Source organism: Sander vitreus, chromosome 14 (assembly GCF_031162955.1).
Source record: "Sander vitreus isolate 19-12246 chromosome 14, sanVit1, whole genome shotgun sequence".
NCBI lineage: Eukaryota > Metazoa > Chordata > Actinopteri > Perciformes > Percidae > Sander > Sander vitreus.
Genome location: NC_135868.1, coordinates 10,766,520 through 10,779,417, shown reverse-complemented (window position 1 = coordinate 10,779,417; position 12,898 = coordinate 10,766,520). Strand labels below are relative to the sequence as shown.

Sequence of the window (12,898 nt, the reverse complement as noted above, 5' to 3'; positions counted from 1 at the left end):
TCCGTCTTAGCTGATAGTTTACTGTACAGCACGCAGTAACAGATTCAGGCTACAGTTAAGCCTAAAATATCCACACAACAAATGCAAAGACATGTTTTCCTGCATGTCGCAGATGTTCAATTCAGAAACAAGGAAATCGAGGTTGTCACTTTATGTTCACATCACCTGTGTGTGTGTGTGTGTGTGCATAAAGATGTCTCTTTATAAAGGGCTACAAATGAAACATAGTTGTCGTAGATGCTGCAAAACTCTTGATCTGTAAACCACTCAGCAATTAACAAAAAGGCAGCATCCACGTGTTTTTTTTAATGTTTTTTGGTTTTTCAAAAGAAATAAAGTTTTGGTATTTGTATTTAAACTCTAAAATGAAGGGTTTCCAGGTTAAATTTTAGATGTTTAATTTAACTGTCGTAATGGATGTAAAAAAAAAAAAAAAAAAACTACATACACACATTTGTTGAATGACAGTGGTGGACTATGTTAGACAGGCTGGTGAGCATAAATACTAGTACTCTAACTGTCCTCATCCAAGCTGTAGAAAAGCAGTGAATGGCAATAGTAGCTCGTAGGCGTTTTGTCCAATTTGTTTTATTTTACCTTCAAGGCATTGATTTCCCTTTCATACTCAAGCGTAAAGATATGCTGCGCGGTGGAGGCTTTCATCCAGGTAGAAGTAGTGGTGCAGGTATTTTGCCATGCCTCACTGCTGTTTGTCACAGATTAACAAGCTTGGAAGTACAGTTGCCGCCAGGTTGGAAGGGAGCTTTTATCTGTCCAAGGATTCAGCCATCCCAGTTTATGTTACTTTGTCAAATCGTACATGGATGCATGTCCACATGCAGTTTCATGCTGATATTAGACACTCGGCTTGTGCTTGTGGACAACTCCCTCACTGTTTCTGATTTGGCAATTACCTAGAGTTTGGTATCCAGGTGGCTGGCTAAGCATGCCTGTTGTGTCTACAGTTTAAGTCCCGATACAATACACCTGGCACTGTGTCTGTGTGCCGACTCACCAGAGTGAAACCAAACGGCTAATAGTGTCAATGGGAGAGTTTACATCCTCAAACATACAGTGATTTGGGAGAGTAACATACTTAGAAATGTATATTATGCACACATGTATATACAGCTTTACGATACATTATTCATTCACAAAGAAAATTGGTGTCCTTAAAGGTTGGATTTTTCCTAATATTTTTAATTAAGGCATTAAGATCAATTTCCAAAAGAGTTTTTTTATTCCTCTTTTTAGTCAACTTTAGCATGGGTGTATTCACTTATGTTGAGCACTGTATATACAGAAGAAAACAAACCACACTGAATTTGAAGTCACGGACACTGCAGAGCCCTTTAAATCATATTTCAAGGAAACTTATCTGTAGAGTCTGTGTGAATTTTTGTTGATGAGGCATATTAAGTAGAGCCAGGCCGATACATCGGCGGGCTGATATTATCTGGCGATATTAGGCATTTTCCAAACTATCGGTATCGACATTTATAATGGCCAATTAAATGAATATTTAAAAAATAAAATAAAAACAGACAAAACACCCTTCAGCCATGTTATGAGTGTTGGCGTTGCATAGTTCGTCTACCAGAGGGCACTCTACAACATCCCTGTTGGCAACACTCTTTTATTTTGTTTTTTGGTATGGTTTTTGTTCAAAGGACTTTAAGTTTCATATGTTAAGTTTGTATTTTTATACATTTTATTTATCAGAACTTTAATATATTTTGATGTTCCTCTGTTCTCTTGTGACAATAAAACAAACAAGTTTATTTTTAAACTGCATTATCATAATATTTTAGTGAGGACTCATAAATAACTACAAATAACTAATGTTAGGGAAATCTGTTTGTTTTGTTACACGTTTCTGGATTCTTTTTAAAAAATGTGTATTGGCCGATATATCGGAATATCGAATTTTTAAATCGCCAAATATTTGTATCGATGTCAGCCTTAAAAATCCAACTTAAGACAGTTGAGCAAGAAGGACTGCAAACTCTGCAAAGCTGCAGACAAGTGAACTGTGTAAAGGGTGAACTTCAGGTGAAATCTGGAAGAACTGCGTTATGAAATACGACTGAGCTGCATTATGGAATAATACAGTCCACTTTATAAATGTTTGAAATAATATTAAGAACAATCAGTCATGGTAGGTCGTGATGCCCAAATCATAATTGATAATTTGCCTAACAATTGAAATGTTTGTCAGCCTCTTTATGTAGACCGATAGATGTTGTGTGTTAGGGACATCTGTTTGTCTCTGCGCTTATGACCTCTTGTCATCTTGTCTGTATGGACAATACGTCTACAAGTGAGGCAGGTGTTCCTTGAAGCAGCCATCACTGCCTCTTAAGGTGATGTGTCATCAGCAAAGCTGTGCCATTTCAAAAATCCCTCTCCAATCACCTACCACCTCTCACGTCCTCCGTTCTATTTGGCAAGGGCCCTGAAAAACAATCATCTCAGCCATGCACCACTGCTTCTCATATCAGTCTCATTTACCTACATTTGTCTTTGCGTTTTCTTTTCCTCCTCTCCGTCTTTCCTCAATCTTGTCTCCCTTTAATTGTCCTTGTCTTCTTTTGTCCTTGCCATTGTTTTGCTCTAGCTGTGTTCTGCGTTCTGCCTCTTCTTTCTTGTTCTTCCCACCATGCGCTCTTCCTGTATCTCTTTATTGCTCGTTCCTTTTTTCCACTCTGTTCCTTGTCTCTTTACCCTCGTCCTCTCCTTCACATGGCAAAAACGCACAGAGCCGCTCTCAAGTCTCAGCCCAATCTTCATTATCCGACTCCTTCATTTTATCCGCTAATAACCCATTCAACTTCACTAGCTTAATCTCTGTGTTTACCCCCTCTCTCCTAACACACACACACACACACACACACACACCATCACCATCGTATAATCTATAATTGAATCCTCTCAGACCCAGGAGAGCTGCTCCTTTTTAACACCAAAGCTCTCCGTAACATGAATACACACACACACACACTTTCACTGCCTCGCTCTAACCCTGTGCACCATGCCTATAATGTTGTAACAGTAATGCCACACTTTCTCTTGACTCACATTTAATTAGATGGGCTGGTATCACACTGTGTGACTTCTGTGTTTTGACAAAAAGAGTGGTGGCTGGGAGGGCAGTTGGAAAAGGGGGTTGACGCGCCAGTTGAATATATACATGCCTCTGAATGGACAATGCAAGGCTGCACACTAATTTTGGCTCAATTTGAGTGGGAATATTGTCTGAGGAGAACACACCAGCTTGCATAGTAACTGTGACCAGGGCATGTAATATTAAAATCATCCCCATCTCCCCTAAAGACCTAAATCTAATCGCAATGGCACTTTAGAAACCGAGCAACAAGGCCCTATAACAGCAAAAGTTCCACCTTCGTATAGGAGAGAATGATAATCAGGTCACCACCGACCTACTTACTGTGGCCCACCTCAACACATGAGGAAACACTGCTTGAGGACAGTTTATTTTTGTGCATGCGCCAACAGTTTGAAGCAGCGTCAGTGTGTCTGTCTGTGCAGTTTATTGATCAAGGGGTCTGTCTGGGATGCTCTGCTAGGTATTACTAGCAAATCTCAGCCATTGTTGGATGTAATCATGTCTCTTAACCTCCCCTCTCCCCCATTGTCACTTGTACTCTCCCAGAGTTTGATTTTGAATTCAAAAGTACACTGTTAAATTTGTGTGTGCGCGCACGCGCACTTGCAACTTTGTCATTATCACAGTGTGTTTTTAAATGTTAATGTGTACACTTGTCTGCTTTATCGGCCTGTGGCGGGGAAGGAGAGCTTGTTTACAAGAGGTTTTCGTCGGTCTAGACAAGTCTGAACTTCTCTTTTCTCATCTCCTCTCTTACCACAGCTGACTGTTCCACATCTGCTGTGATCATTAAACTGTAATCATTAAAATGCTTTTTTAAAGACACACAACGGAAAGTTTAGCATTTTTAAACCCATTCTAAATGTAACTTTGAGTTTGTTTTACACCTTTCCATTTTACATTAGTTTTAAAATGTCTTGACTTTTAAATATGGTGAATCACAATGTAAACAAAGGGGGGTCGGTCTACTTGTCTTATTTGATGTTGAAGCATTAGGATATATTCATAACACACTCTGTTTCTCTCTCGTAGGTGAAGTCAGTGAAGACAGGCTCTGTATTCTGGACCATTGGCTGTTGTCTCTCCTATTTCTACATGGTAAGAATAGTTCACACAGAAACATTGACACAAACACACTGGCTACACACTAACCATACAATACAAATTTGACTTAATCCTCTTTTTAATCCCAATGAGAATTGTAAGTCAATCACATTATGACTTGTTCCCTTCTTTTGATTTTTAATTAATTTCACTTATTCATTTTTTTTTTTATTCTTTACTCTGCTATTTACACATTTCTATTTTTTATTTGATGTAAATGTATGATGTGTGTTTTGTATTTTGCTTGTATTGTTCTCATCGACCTCAATGACACTAAAGTATATTTAGCAAGCAAAAAATCGCAGCATGTTTGCGCTGCCATAAAAATAATTCAACATAAGTGACAAGGGATTTTGTTTCAATCTTTTCATTTAAATGTAAAATCAAGACAAGAGTTGAGTGAACGCACTGACACTAACTGATTCTGCGGCACTGTGATAACAAGAGTGGACATTAAAAATGCTCTATTCTTATACACTGCTGCAGGAAATGCTCTGTCATTTTAGTTAGACTTCTTCCCTCCTATGAAACTATTGCCATGCTTTGCAAATGTCTTTTTGTAAATTAGCGTTGGTGCCTCATTTATAAAACTGTGCGGCAAATTTGCGTCAGAAGTGGCGTACGGACGAAACGGGTCATAAGTCTTCTTGCTGTCGGTCTCCATTTGCCACATCTCCCAACAGTGCAAAGCCAGCCATTGTGCGTCATTACGCATGGCATTCCTTTTTCTACCCATCAGTTTGATTGTATCTAAAAAGCTAAAAGTGTCAGAATTAATCTAATTATAAATGACAAATAGTTGTGCGCAAGGAGCATGTAATTAGTAAAACTTTCTATTGTACCTTTCACAGTGGTTGGAACATGCTTTACAACAAACAAAAATAAAACGATCTAAAGTGATAAAAATAAACACTGTATAAAACCTTATGATACTGTATACGATGACCATATTAAAATGATGTGCTCTGCCAGATGGAGGCATCGAAAACCGCATTAGTGTAAACATTATTTGTCCTGTTTATCTATTATTCATGAGAATAAATTCCATAACATGCCAATATAATAATTACAGAACATTTGAGGTTTTTTTTCCTGCAAATATATCCTCATTTGAATTTAGTTTTTTACTGCAGATCGATCAAACAGTTGTTTGTGTAGGATATTAATTGTAAGAATGGCTTCATGAATTTTTCATATCATCAATGAGCGGCAGTATTTCGATTTAACACAATGGTCTCAGTTTCACGTGTTTCATCCATCTGCTGTCAGTGTCGCCGTTTCTCATTTCACCCGTTTCTGTGCGTACGCCTGGGTCAGATCGTCCGTGGAGGGCCACACATTTTCCTGTCAAGTTTGCTTTTTATAAATCCCAATTCTTGCGTAGAGAGCGGCGTACGTCTTCTTTTGTGCGTACGCCATGTTTATAAATGAGACCCCTGGTCTGTCAACAACAAATCCCACTTTATATGTTTGGAGGTAGTTATAAATTCAGATCTGGTTCTTGATAATTAACCGTGCTCCTAAGATGGTAGTGTTAGGGAGCATTGGTCCTCTGTCCAGCATGGACCTGGCAAGGCATGGAAAGAGTAGCAGTTTAGCCAGTGTTGTCTGCATTATTCATAAATTCAGGCACAAACCCATCAGGGGATTGATGAGAGAGATGAGATAAGAGGATGGTCTGGGCTCAATGCCGCAGTGACAGATTGTTTGCATGTGTATGTGAGGGAGCCTGAGTGCCTATGAAAAGCTCCAGCTTCTTGCTCATTCCAGGCTAAATCTCTGTGGCCGGCAGTGAGACAGATATCAAATGAAAGAGATTACCGAAATCCAGCTTTATCGATCACACTGGGCCACAGCGTCCGAGGGGGCATAGAGCGGATTGAGAGAGAGAGAGAGAGAGCGGTGGAAAGGTAGGGGGGGGTATAGTGGACAGAGAGATGGAGAGAAACGCAGTATGATAAGACGAGAGAATATGCTGTGATGTGCAACTTCCACACTGCCCTCGTCAGAACCAATGGGAACATGGAGTCGCCATGTTTCATTCTCCTTACCACTTTCTCTCCTTCACACCCTCTCTACCCCTCTCCTCAGTGATGTGATGTTGCTCTGTACTGTATCCGCAGCCCACCCGCTGTTGCAGATGAGTCCTCTAGCAGTGAGTAGCAAACTAGGCTTGTATGTCTCCATCAACACCACCGACCTCCCCCACTGTCTCATTTTGGTCCTGCACACAACGTGCTGCATCCACTCGTTGACCCACCCCTACTGTTTTTATCACCTTACACTGTCAATGTCGTTTTCCAATGGGGCTTAATCAAATGTGACACTCGTAAAGCAGATATGGAGAGGGACAGATCCCCTGCCTGGATTTTGGGATAATAATAGGGGAAAGGACAGAGAAGGACGAGATTAAGAAGAGGATCAGAGCAGCAGGACCCTACTGATGGACAGGAGCCACAGGAACCATTCTGGTAGCTATGCAACGTTCTCCTTTCATCCCTCCAGGGGTGAGGGTGGAGGGGGTGACAGACCGAGGACAGAGCAAAAATGCACTGCTCATTCCCAAAGCTTTGGCTTACTTTTCTCATTTAACCAACTTCCACTCTAGCAGAACAACCTGTAACATCAGTACATGCCAAACGCTCCTTTGCTTAATCAAGTATTGATTTAATGTCCTAAACACAAGGCTCCTCAGGTTTTCTCTAACCATGCTAGCTGCGTGGTTCTAGGGATGTCAATGGTCAGTCAGTCCTCCACTTTGGTCCAGACTAAAATATCTCAACAGCTACTGGATGGATTGCTCTGATTTTCTTGTCCATTGTCCCCAGAGTATGAAGCCTATTAATAATGCTATCAGCTGGTCAAAGTGTTCACCTGTGATGTATCTCAACATCTACTTGATGGATTGGCACATTTTTCACAGATATACATGTTCCCCATAAGATGTATCCTAATGACTTTGTCGATGAATGCTAACATCGCTAAACTAAGATTTTGGACACTATACCTGCTGAATATCAGCATGTCATTGTTAGCATGCTGATGTTAGCATCTATCTTAAAGAGTATCATTGTGATAGGAGTACAATGTAAGCAGGAGTCTGGCCTATGCCCAAGCCTTAGTCCTGGATCACCATCTGACTCATATTGCAGGCATACAGCCGTGCAAACATAGGGAATCTAATGTAGATTCACAGAGCAGTCTGTTTTTATTGTCATCTTAAAGTGTTCTTAATGAACCAGAGAGGAAAAAACACACACACACACACACAGTAAAACCCTTCTTCCTTTTGCATGCTGTGTTCTCTATTTCCTTTTCAGAGTGGCCCCGCAGTCATCAGATAAGCCCGGTATGAAATGCATGAGAGCGATAACCGCTAAAAGATTTAAAACAAACAAAACAAACATTTTCTGGTTCCTGCCCTCAGCTGTTAGCCTGTGGTTTGGGCAAAGGGCTGGCCGATAGAACCATCATTTCAAATTCACACACGTCCCAATTATGTGCCCAAAGGTGAAAAACCAACCTAATTTTTTTTTTTTTTTTACTTTGACTCTGAGTCAATAATGCAACACAGTGATGCTAGAGAGCCTAGCTTACAGAATCAGTCATTTTAAAGAGGCTTTTTTTTATTAGGTTTACCAGATAAACACTGGTGCGGTTGGCGTGGTTTTTGTGAATTAACACATGCCATGATTTCACAAACATACCTATCGATTGAAAATTAAGTGACAGGGTGAGATCTCGCCTTTGTGCCAGTTTTGGCCAAATGCAGAGAAAGAGGGCTTTGAATTACACGGTCTGCACTCTTTCTGTTTTCCTCCTTTCTGTTATCATACATACTCACTAGACATTTACAAATGTTATAGTTTTACAGCAACAGAGCCAGTAGCACTGCACATTGTGTTTTGAGTGTTGTGTTTTTAGTTAATTCCCAGCCAGTCAGCAACAGAGACTCGATCAGCCGCCTCTGTCAACACTTAAAATGAGTCTTAAATTGAAGTCTTTTCTGGTAATCCTTCAACATTACACTGCTTCATGCCACTAATTGGCTGTCACCATCTGAGAGAACAGATGAAAACTACTGCCAAACGATAATGGCACCTAACATTTAGCTACAGTAGGCATTTATTTAGGAGATTTCTTTTACTCTCTGCCTTAATGTAGCATGTTCATGTTTTTCTAATCAATTATAGATGATGTGCTCATTTTTCCTGTGATTGCTAAAGTGTAATGGATGCTCTTTTCAACGTACTGAGCAGGTGCAATGGGGCTCTTTCTGACCAGCTGCTGTGAATAAAGGATCAAACAATTTTCCTACATGCAATCCCTTTTCCTGTTTATTCACTCTTTCCGTTTTACTTTCAAGCACTTTACAACTCTCCTCTGTCTCGCTTTCTTTCTCTCAACACTTAGACTCTTTCTTTATGCTCTCCTCTCTGTCTGTCTAGTGCTCTCACTGTTTCCATTTGCCCTTTGCTATAGTCAAATATTAGCAATTGAAAACTTGTCAGTGATGCTTCTGTAGAGTCGTTTTATAGCCCCCACATCCAGCAGATATTTAGCTGACCTCAAAAACGCTTAAGGTATACTTTTAGTGGAGCTTTTAAAGTTATTGGTGCATCTCACATTTTACGTCTAACATGTAAAGTATGATTGCCTAGTTTTTTATAGCTGTGCTTGTGTCTAATAGTGAAGAGGCAGTAAGATGGTTTTACATCTATTCTTAAATTTCTATTCAAGGTGTGTGTGTTCAAAGTGTCATTTGTATGTATGGATTGATTTACTTTTTATTTAATTCAAAGTGTGTTTGTGTGATTTCATGTTTATAGTCACATACACATATTCCACTTTTAATTGTATTTCTATACTGTATATTGGAGGTATGATTAGTCAAAAGCTATACTGTAGAACCTTTCAATCTGATTTTGGCAGACTTTTTAATCTGCACTTTATATTGCATTTCCATATAGACCTTTTTAAAAGCAAGAAAGAATAAATCCAATCAACACCTTCTGCATTTGGAGCTTATTTGGATTTGCTGACCCAACAACTTCAGCATATTGTCGCTGCTCTGTGATAATCGTGTATCGGCTGTTTTCGGTTTTGTGACATGCATTTTTCCGATAATCCAACTGGTTTTTAAATGTTTTTTAGCTTAAGTAACATGGGAAACCCTTCGTGTCTCAACAGGACTCTGTTTCGATTAGCACCTGTCACTGAGGCAAACCTGACAACGGTCCTGCAAAGCTGATTTGTAGCTTTTTAACAGGAAGGCCTCGACTCAGCAGGGTTACCTTCTTTGAAACAAAAAGCTAAATGAAGAGTAATTGATCATATGGGCCAGGTCTTTCTAAATGAAGAAGACCATTCCTAGCAGGCTGACTGACATGTCTTTGTATGTGTGTTCCAGGTGTCAGCATGGGGAGGTTATGTGTTTATTATCAACCTGATTCCTCTGCATGTGTTTGTGCTGATGCTGATGCAACGCTACAGCAGAAGAGTCTACATTGGTAAGCTGCACGCACGCACACACACATTAACTTTTACTGTGTGACTTCCTCTACATACATTCGTTTGAATGGAAACTGGCAGTCTTTTCAGATCCTCTTCCATCGGAGTAGAAATGTATGCAATAAACAGACAAAGCACTACACTTTTCTATGCGTCTCCCAACATCGTTGCCCAAGCATTTGACCCTGAAACAAGCTCAAATGCCCAGTCACGTCTGTGCTCATCTTTCACAACTGTAAGCATTCCATCATTGGCAGTGCAGACATCCACACACCACTTAACAGTAAACGCAGCCACCTGATCGTGTATATATATATATATATATATATATATATATATATATATATATATATATATATATATATATATATATATATATATATATATATATATATATATATAAAAATAAACATTTTTGTTGTTGCTGCAAATACCAGATGCAGAGCGCTGGTGAAGAGGATATGCTTGTTGTTCCACTGAACATCCCAGTTCAACAGAGCACGTGGCAGCTCCAGCACATTATCTCTTGGCACAGAGAACTCAAGCTCAATACTTCAAACCCTCCACACAGCCGTCAGCTTAGTCGCGAGCTCATGGCAGGCACTTCTGTTGAGGTCAAGAAAAATGATACCATGCCAAGTATCTTTTACACATGATTATAAGTTGCACATACTGTAACTGCAAAGCAGTCTTTGAGAGCTTTGAAAATAATTTATGGCCTCCTTCACAATGAGAGGGCTTTGACCTCCCTCTGCTCTTTCTACAAATGGTTCTTCAAGAATAGATTTCTAAATTGACGATGCGTGGCTGTTAGATGAAGTATCCTCCTACCTTCATTGTTCTTCAAATATGTCTGCAGCCAGAGTATCATTCAGCAACCTCATGCACCTTTTTTAGCAAATGAGAAATATATTTGTAGTCATATTCTGTTGACTAGAAAAGACATTCAGGCTTGTCCTATATTCCTCACCTGCGCTCCTCTTTACATCTTGCAGCTCCTCTTTTCAGAGCCAGGTGTCTCTCAGTCACTTCGAAGGAACATACAAATGGGAAAAGAAAGAAAACCCCAGTTTAATAAAATGCCTTGCAGTCTGTATTCCCTCACAATTCATCTCTTTCCCCCTTGTCTTGAGTCAATAGCAGATGTGTGAGAAAGAGATAGCTGAGGGCGGCCACAACTACTTCAAAAACGAGGCACATCTTCAGGAAGAGTATGAAATGTTAATTAAGCTGGTGTGTCTGCGAATTGGTTCCCCCCCAGCTACGAAGGTAACTGTTCTCAGCACCGTCGTCTCACTCCAGGCCTCCCGCCACACTGCGTCGAGCCAGCTCCCATTTTATCAGCGATGACATTAGATTGGGTATTTTGTATTTACTCCCTCTGAGGTGCGTCAGTGAAAATCAATAGACTTTAAATACCTATATTGAGGTTGATTTATCTTAGTAGGACTCAAACTGGAGTAGTGGAAAAGAAGGTTTTAGTAGTTCAATTGTTTATTTTGATTATTATTTCTTATCGGATCTACCCTCTCTTTCCTGTTTCTCTTCTCTCTTTACAGCTTACAGCACTTTCTACATTGTGGGTCTCGTACTGTCAATGCAGATCCCTTTTGTCGGCTTCCAGCCTATCAGGACCAGCGAGCACATGGCTGCTGCCGGTGAGTCCCACCCTCTCTACCTCCAAGGTAGCTGATCCTGCGAGCTTCTTGGAAGAACAAATTTCCTTTCTACAAAGTTTAAACGTGAATGTCGTCTAGAGTGCAGTGATGAAGTCAGCATTTCTTGGAAAATTTTGCTGCCTGATTTTTAACAAGTTATGACTCAATCTAACTGGTTGATTCACTCTCATTTCCTTCAGTATACCATCTGCCCCTAACAAAAGTAAGCAACTAGTTTGTAAATGCAATCATGCGTTTAGCAGCTATTAAAAAAATCAGGTTGTTTAAAACACGACTACCAAATGAATGCGTCATGTAGCTCTGTGTCAGTTCATTGTCTAAGTAGACAACGGTTACCCATATCAACTTTAATTAGCTCATAATATGTCACTGTTGTGTTAACAGAATGCCCACAACTGGCCAAAAATCAGTTAATGCAGGCTTAATGCCACATTTGTCTTTGCTAAAACAGACTTGATACAACCTTAAATTACAGTGAAATTGATTGTATTTGAACACTTCGTGGTCTACATATTATAAGGTGAAGCATCCTCACACAGGTTCATTTATTTTGTTTCAGTTTGTTCAGCAGTGCAATACATAAAGTACCTGAGCAGGCTGTCTGGGTTTTATACAAGGACATTGATACAATGCAGAGATTGCAGAATTCATGTCAACCTCCACCAACCTGCCCTGACCCTGCCAACAAATTTATGCTGCAACACAAGGGCAAGGCTGATTGCTGAAGTTCATGTATTAAAGGTGTGACTTTATATATGCCATTTGCTTGTTATCCAAAGCACCTTACTGTACAGTACCGTGGATGTACACACTTTTAGATTTATTGGCTGCAGCGGGGATGGAATCCCCCTGCGCTGACCACGTTAGTCAACCTGTGTAGAAGGAAAAATGACCACCTCAGAATATATTTACAAAAAAGAAATAAGTAAGCGGCTTCACAAGCCACCCATATGGGTTTAGCACTTTTAAGTACTTTTGGCTTGCGGGTAATTTATTGCCAAGTTTGTTCAGTTTCGCCACTCGAGTGGGACCATCTGCTGACAGCACGGATGGGTGCGTACTGTATGAATGTGCATGATTCTTGTGTTCATTTACATCAAGATTGGGAGATCATTGTTGGCAGCTTAAAGAAGACGAGCAGCACCTTTTTAATTGAGGATTTTCTTAACACTACAGCAGGCTTACGTTGAAGTGTCCCTGTATTCCGGCGTCTCCAACACAAACCACATTATGAGAGGCTTTGAAAAAATGCGCCTCCAAACATCTCTGCCCCTCTCTGTTTGTATGTTGCTGGGGTAGCAGCTGCTCAGAACATCTGGTGGTAGCATACAGGGAGCACAGTGGGAGAAAGGAAGAGAGTGACAGAGCCTTGGACCTGTCGGTACCATTGGGATTTCATCCCTTGAGGCAGGGTGGCATAAACTGACAAGCATGTTAGCTCCATGGCGGCTCACCAGGAGACAGACGGGGGCTTAAT

At 40.3% G+C, this 12,898-nt stretch overlaps 1 protein-coding gene across 1 annotated transcript in view; it reads left to right on the top strand.

The window, feature by feature from the left end:
- stt3b (STT3 oligosaccharyltransferase complex catalytic subunit B) overlaps nt 1–12,898 on the top strand; it is a 77,927-nt gene that overhangs the window by 48,868 nt on the left and 16,161 nt on the right. The window contains exons 4-6 of the mRNA XM_078266986.1: nt 4,160–4,225; nt 9,642–9,741; nt 11,302–11,400. Coding sequence (XP_078123112.1) covers nt 4,160–4,225; nt 9,642–9,741; nt 11,302–11,400 — 265 coding nt within the window. The remainder of the gene's footprint in view (nt 1–4,159; nt 4,226–9,641; nt 9,742–11,301; nt 11,401–12,898) is intronic.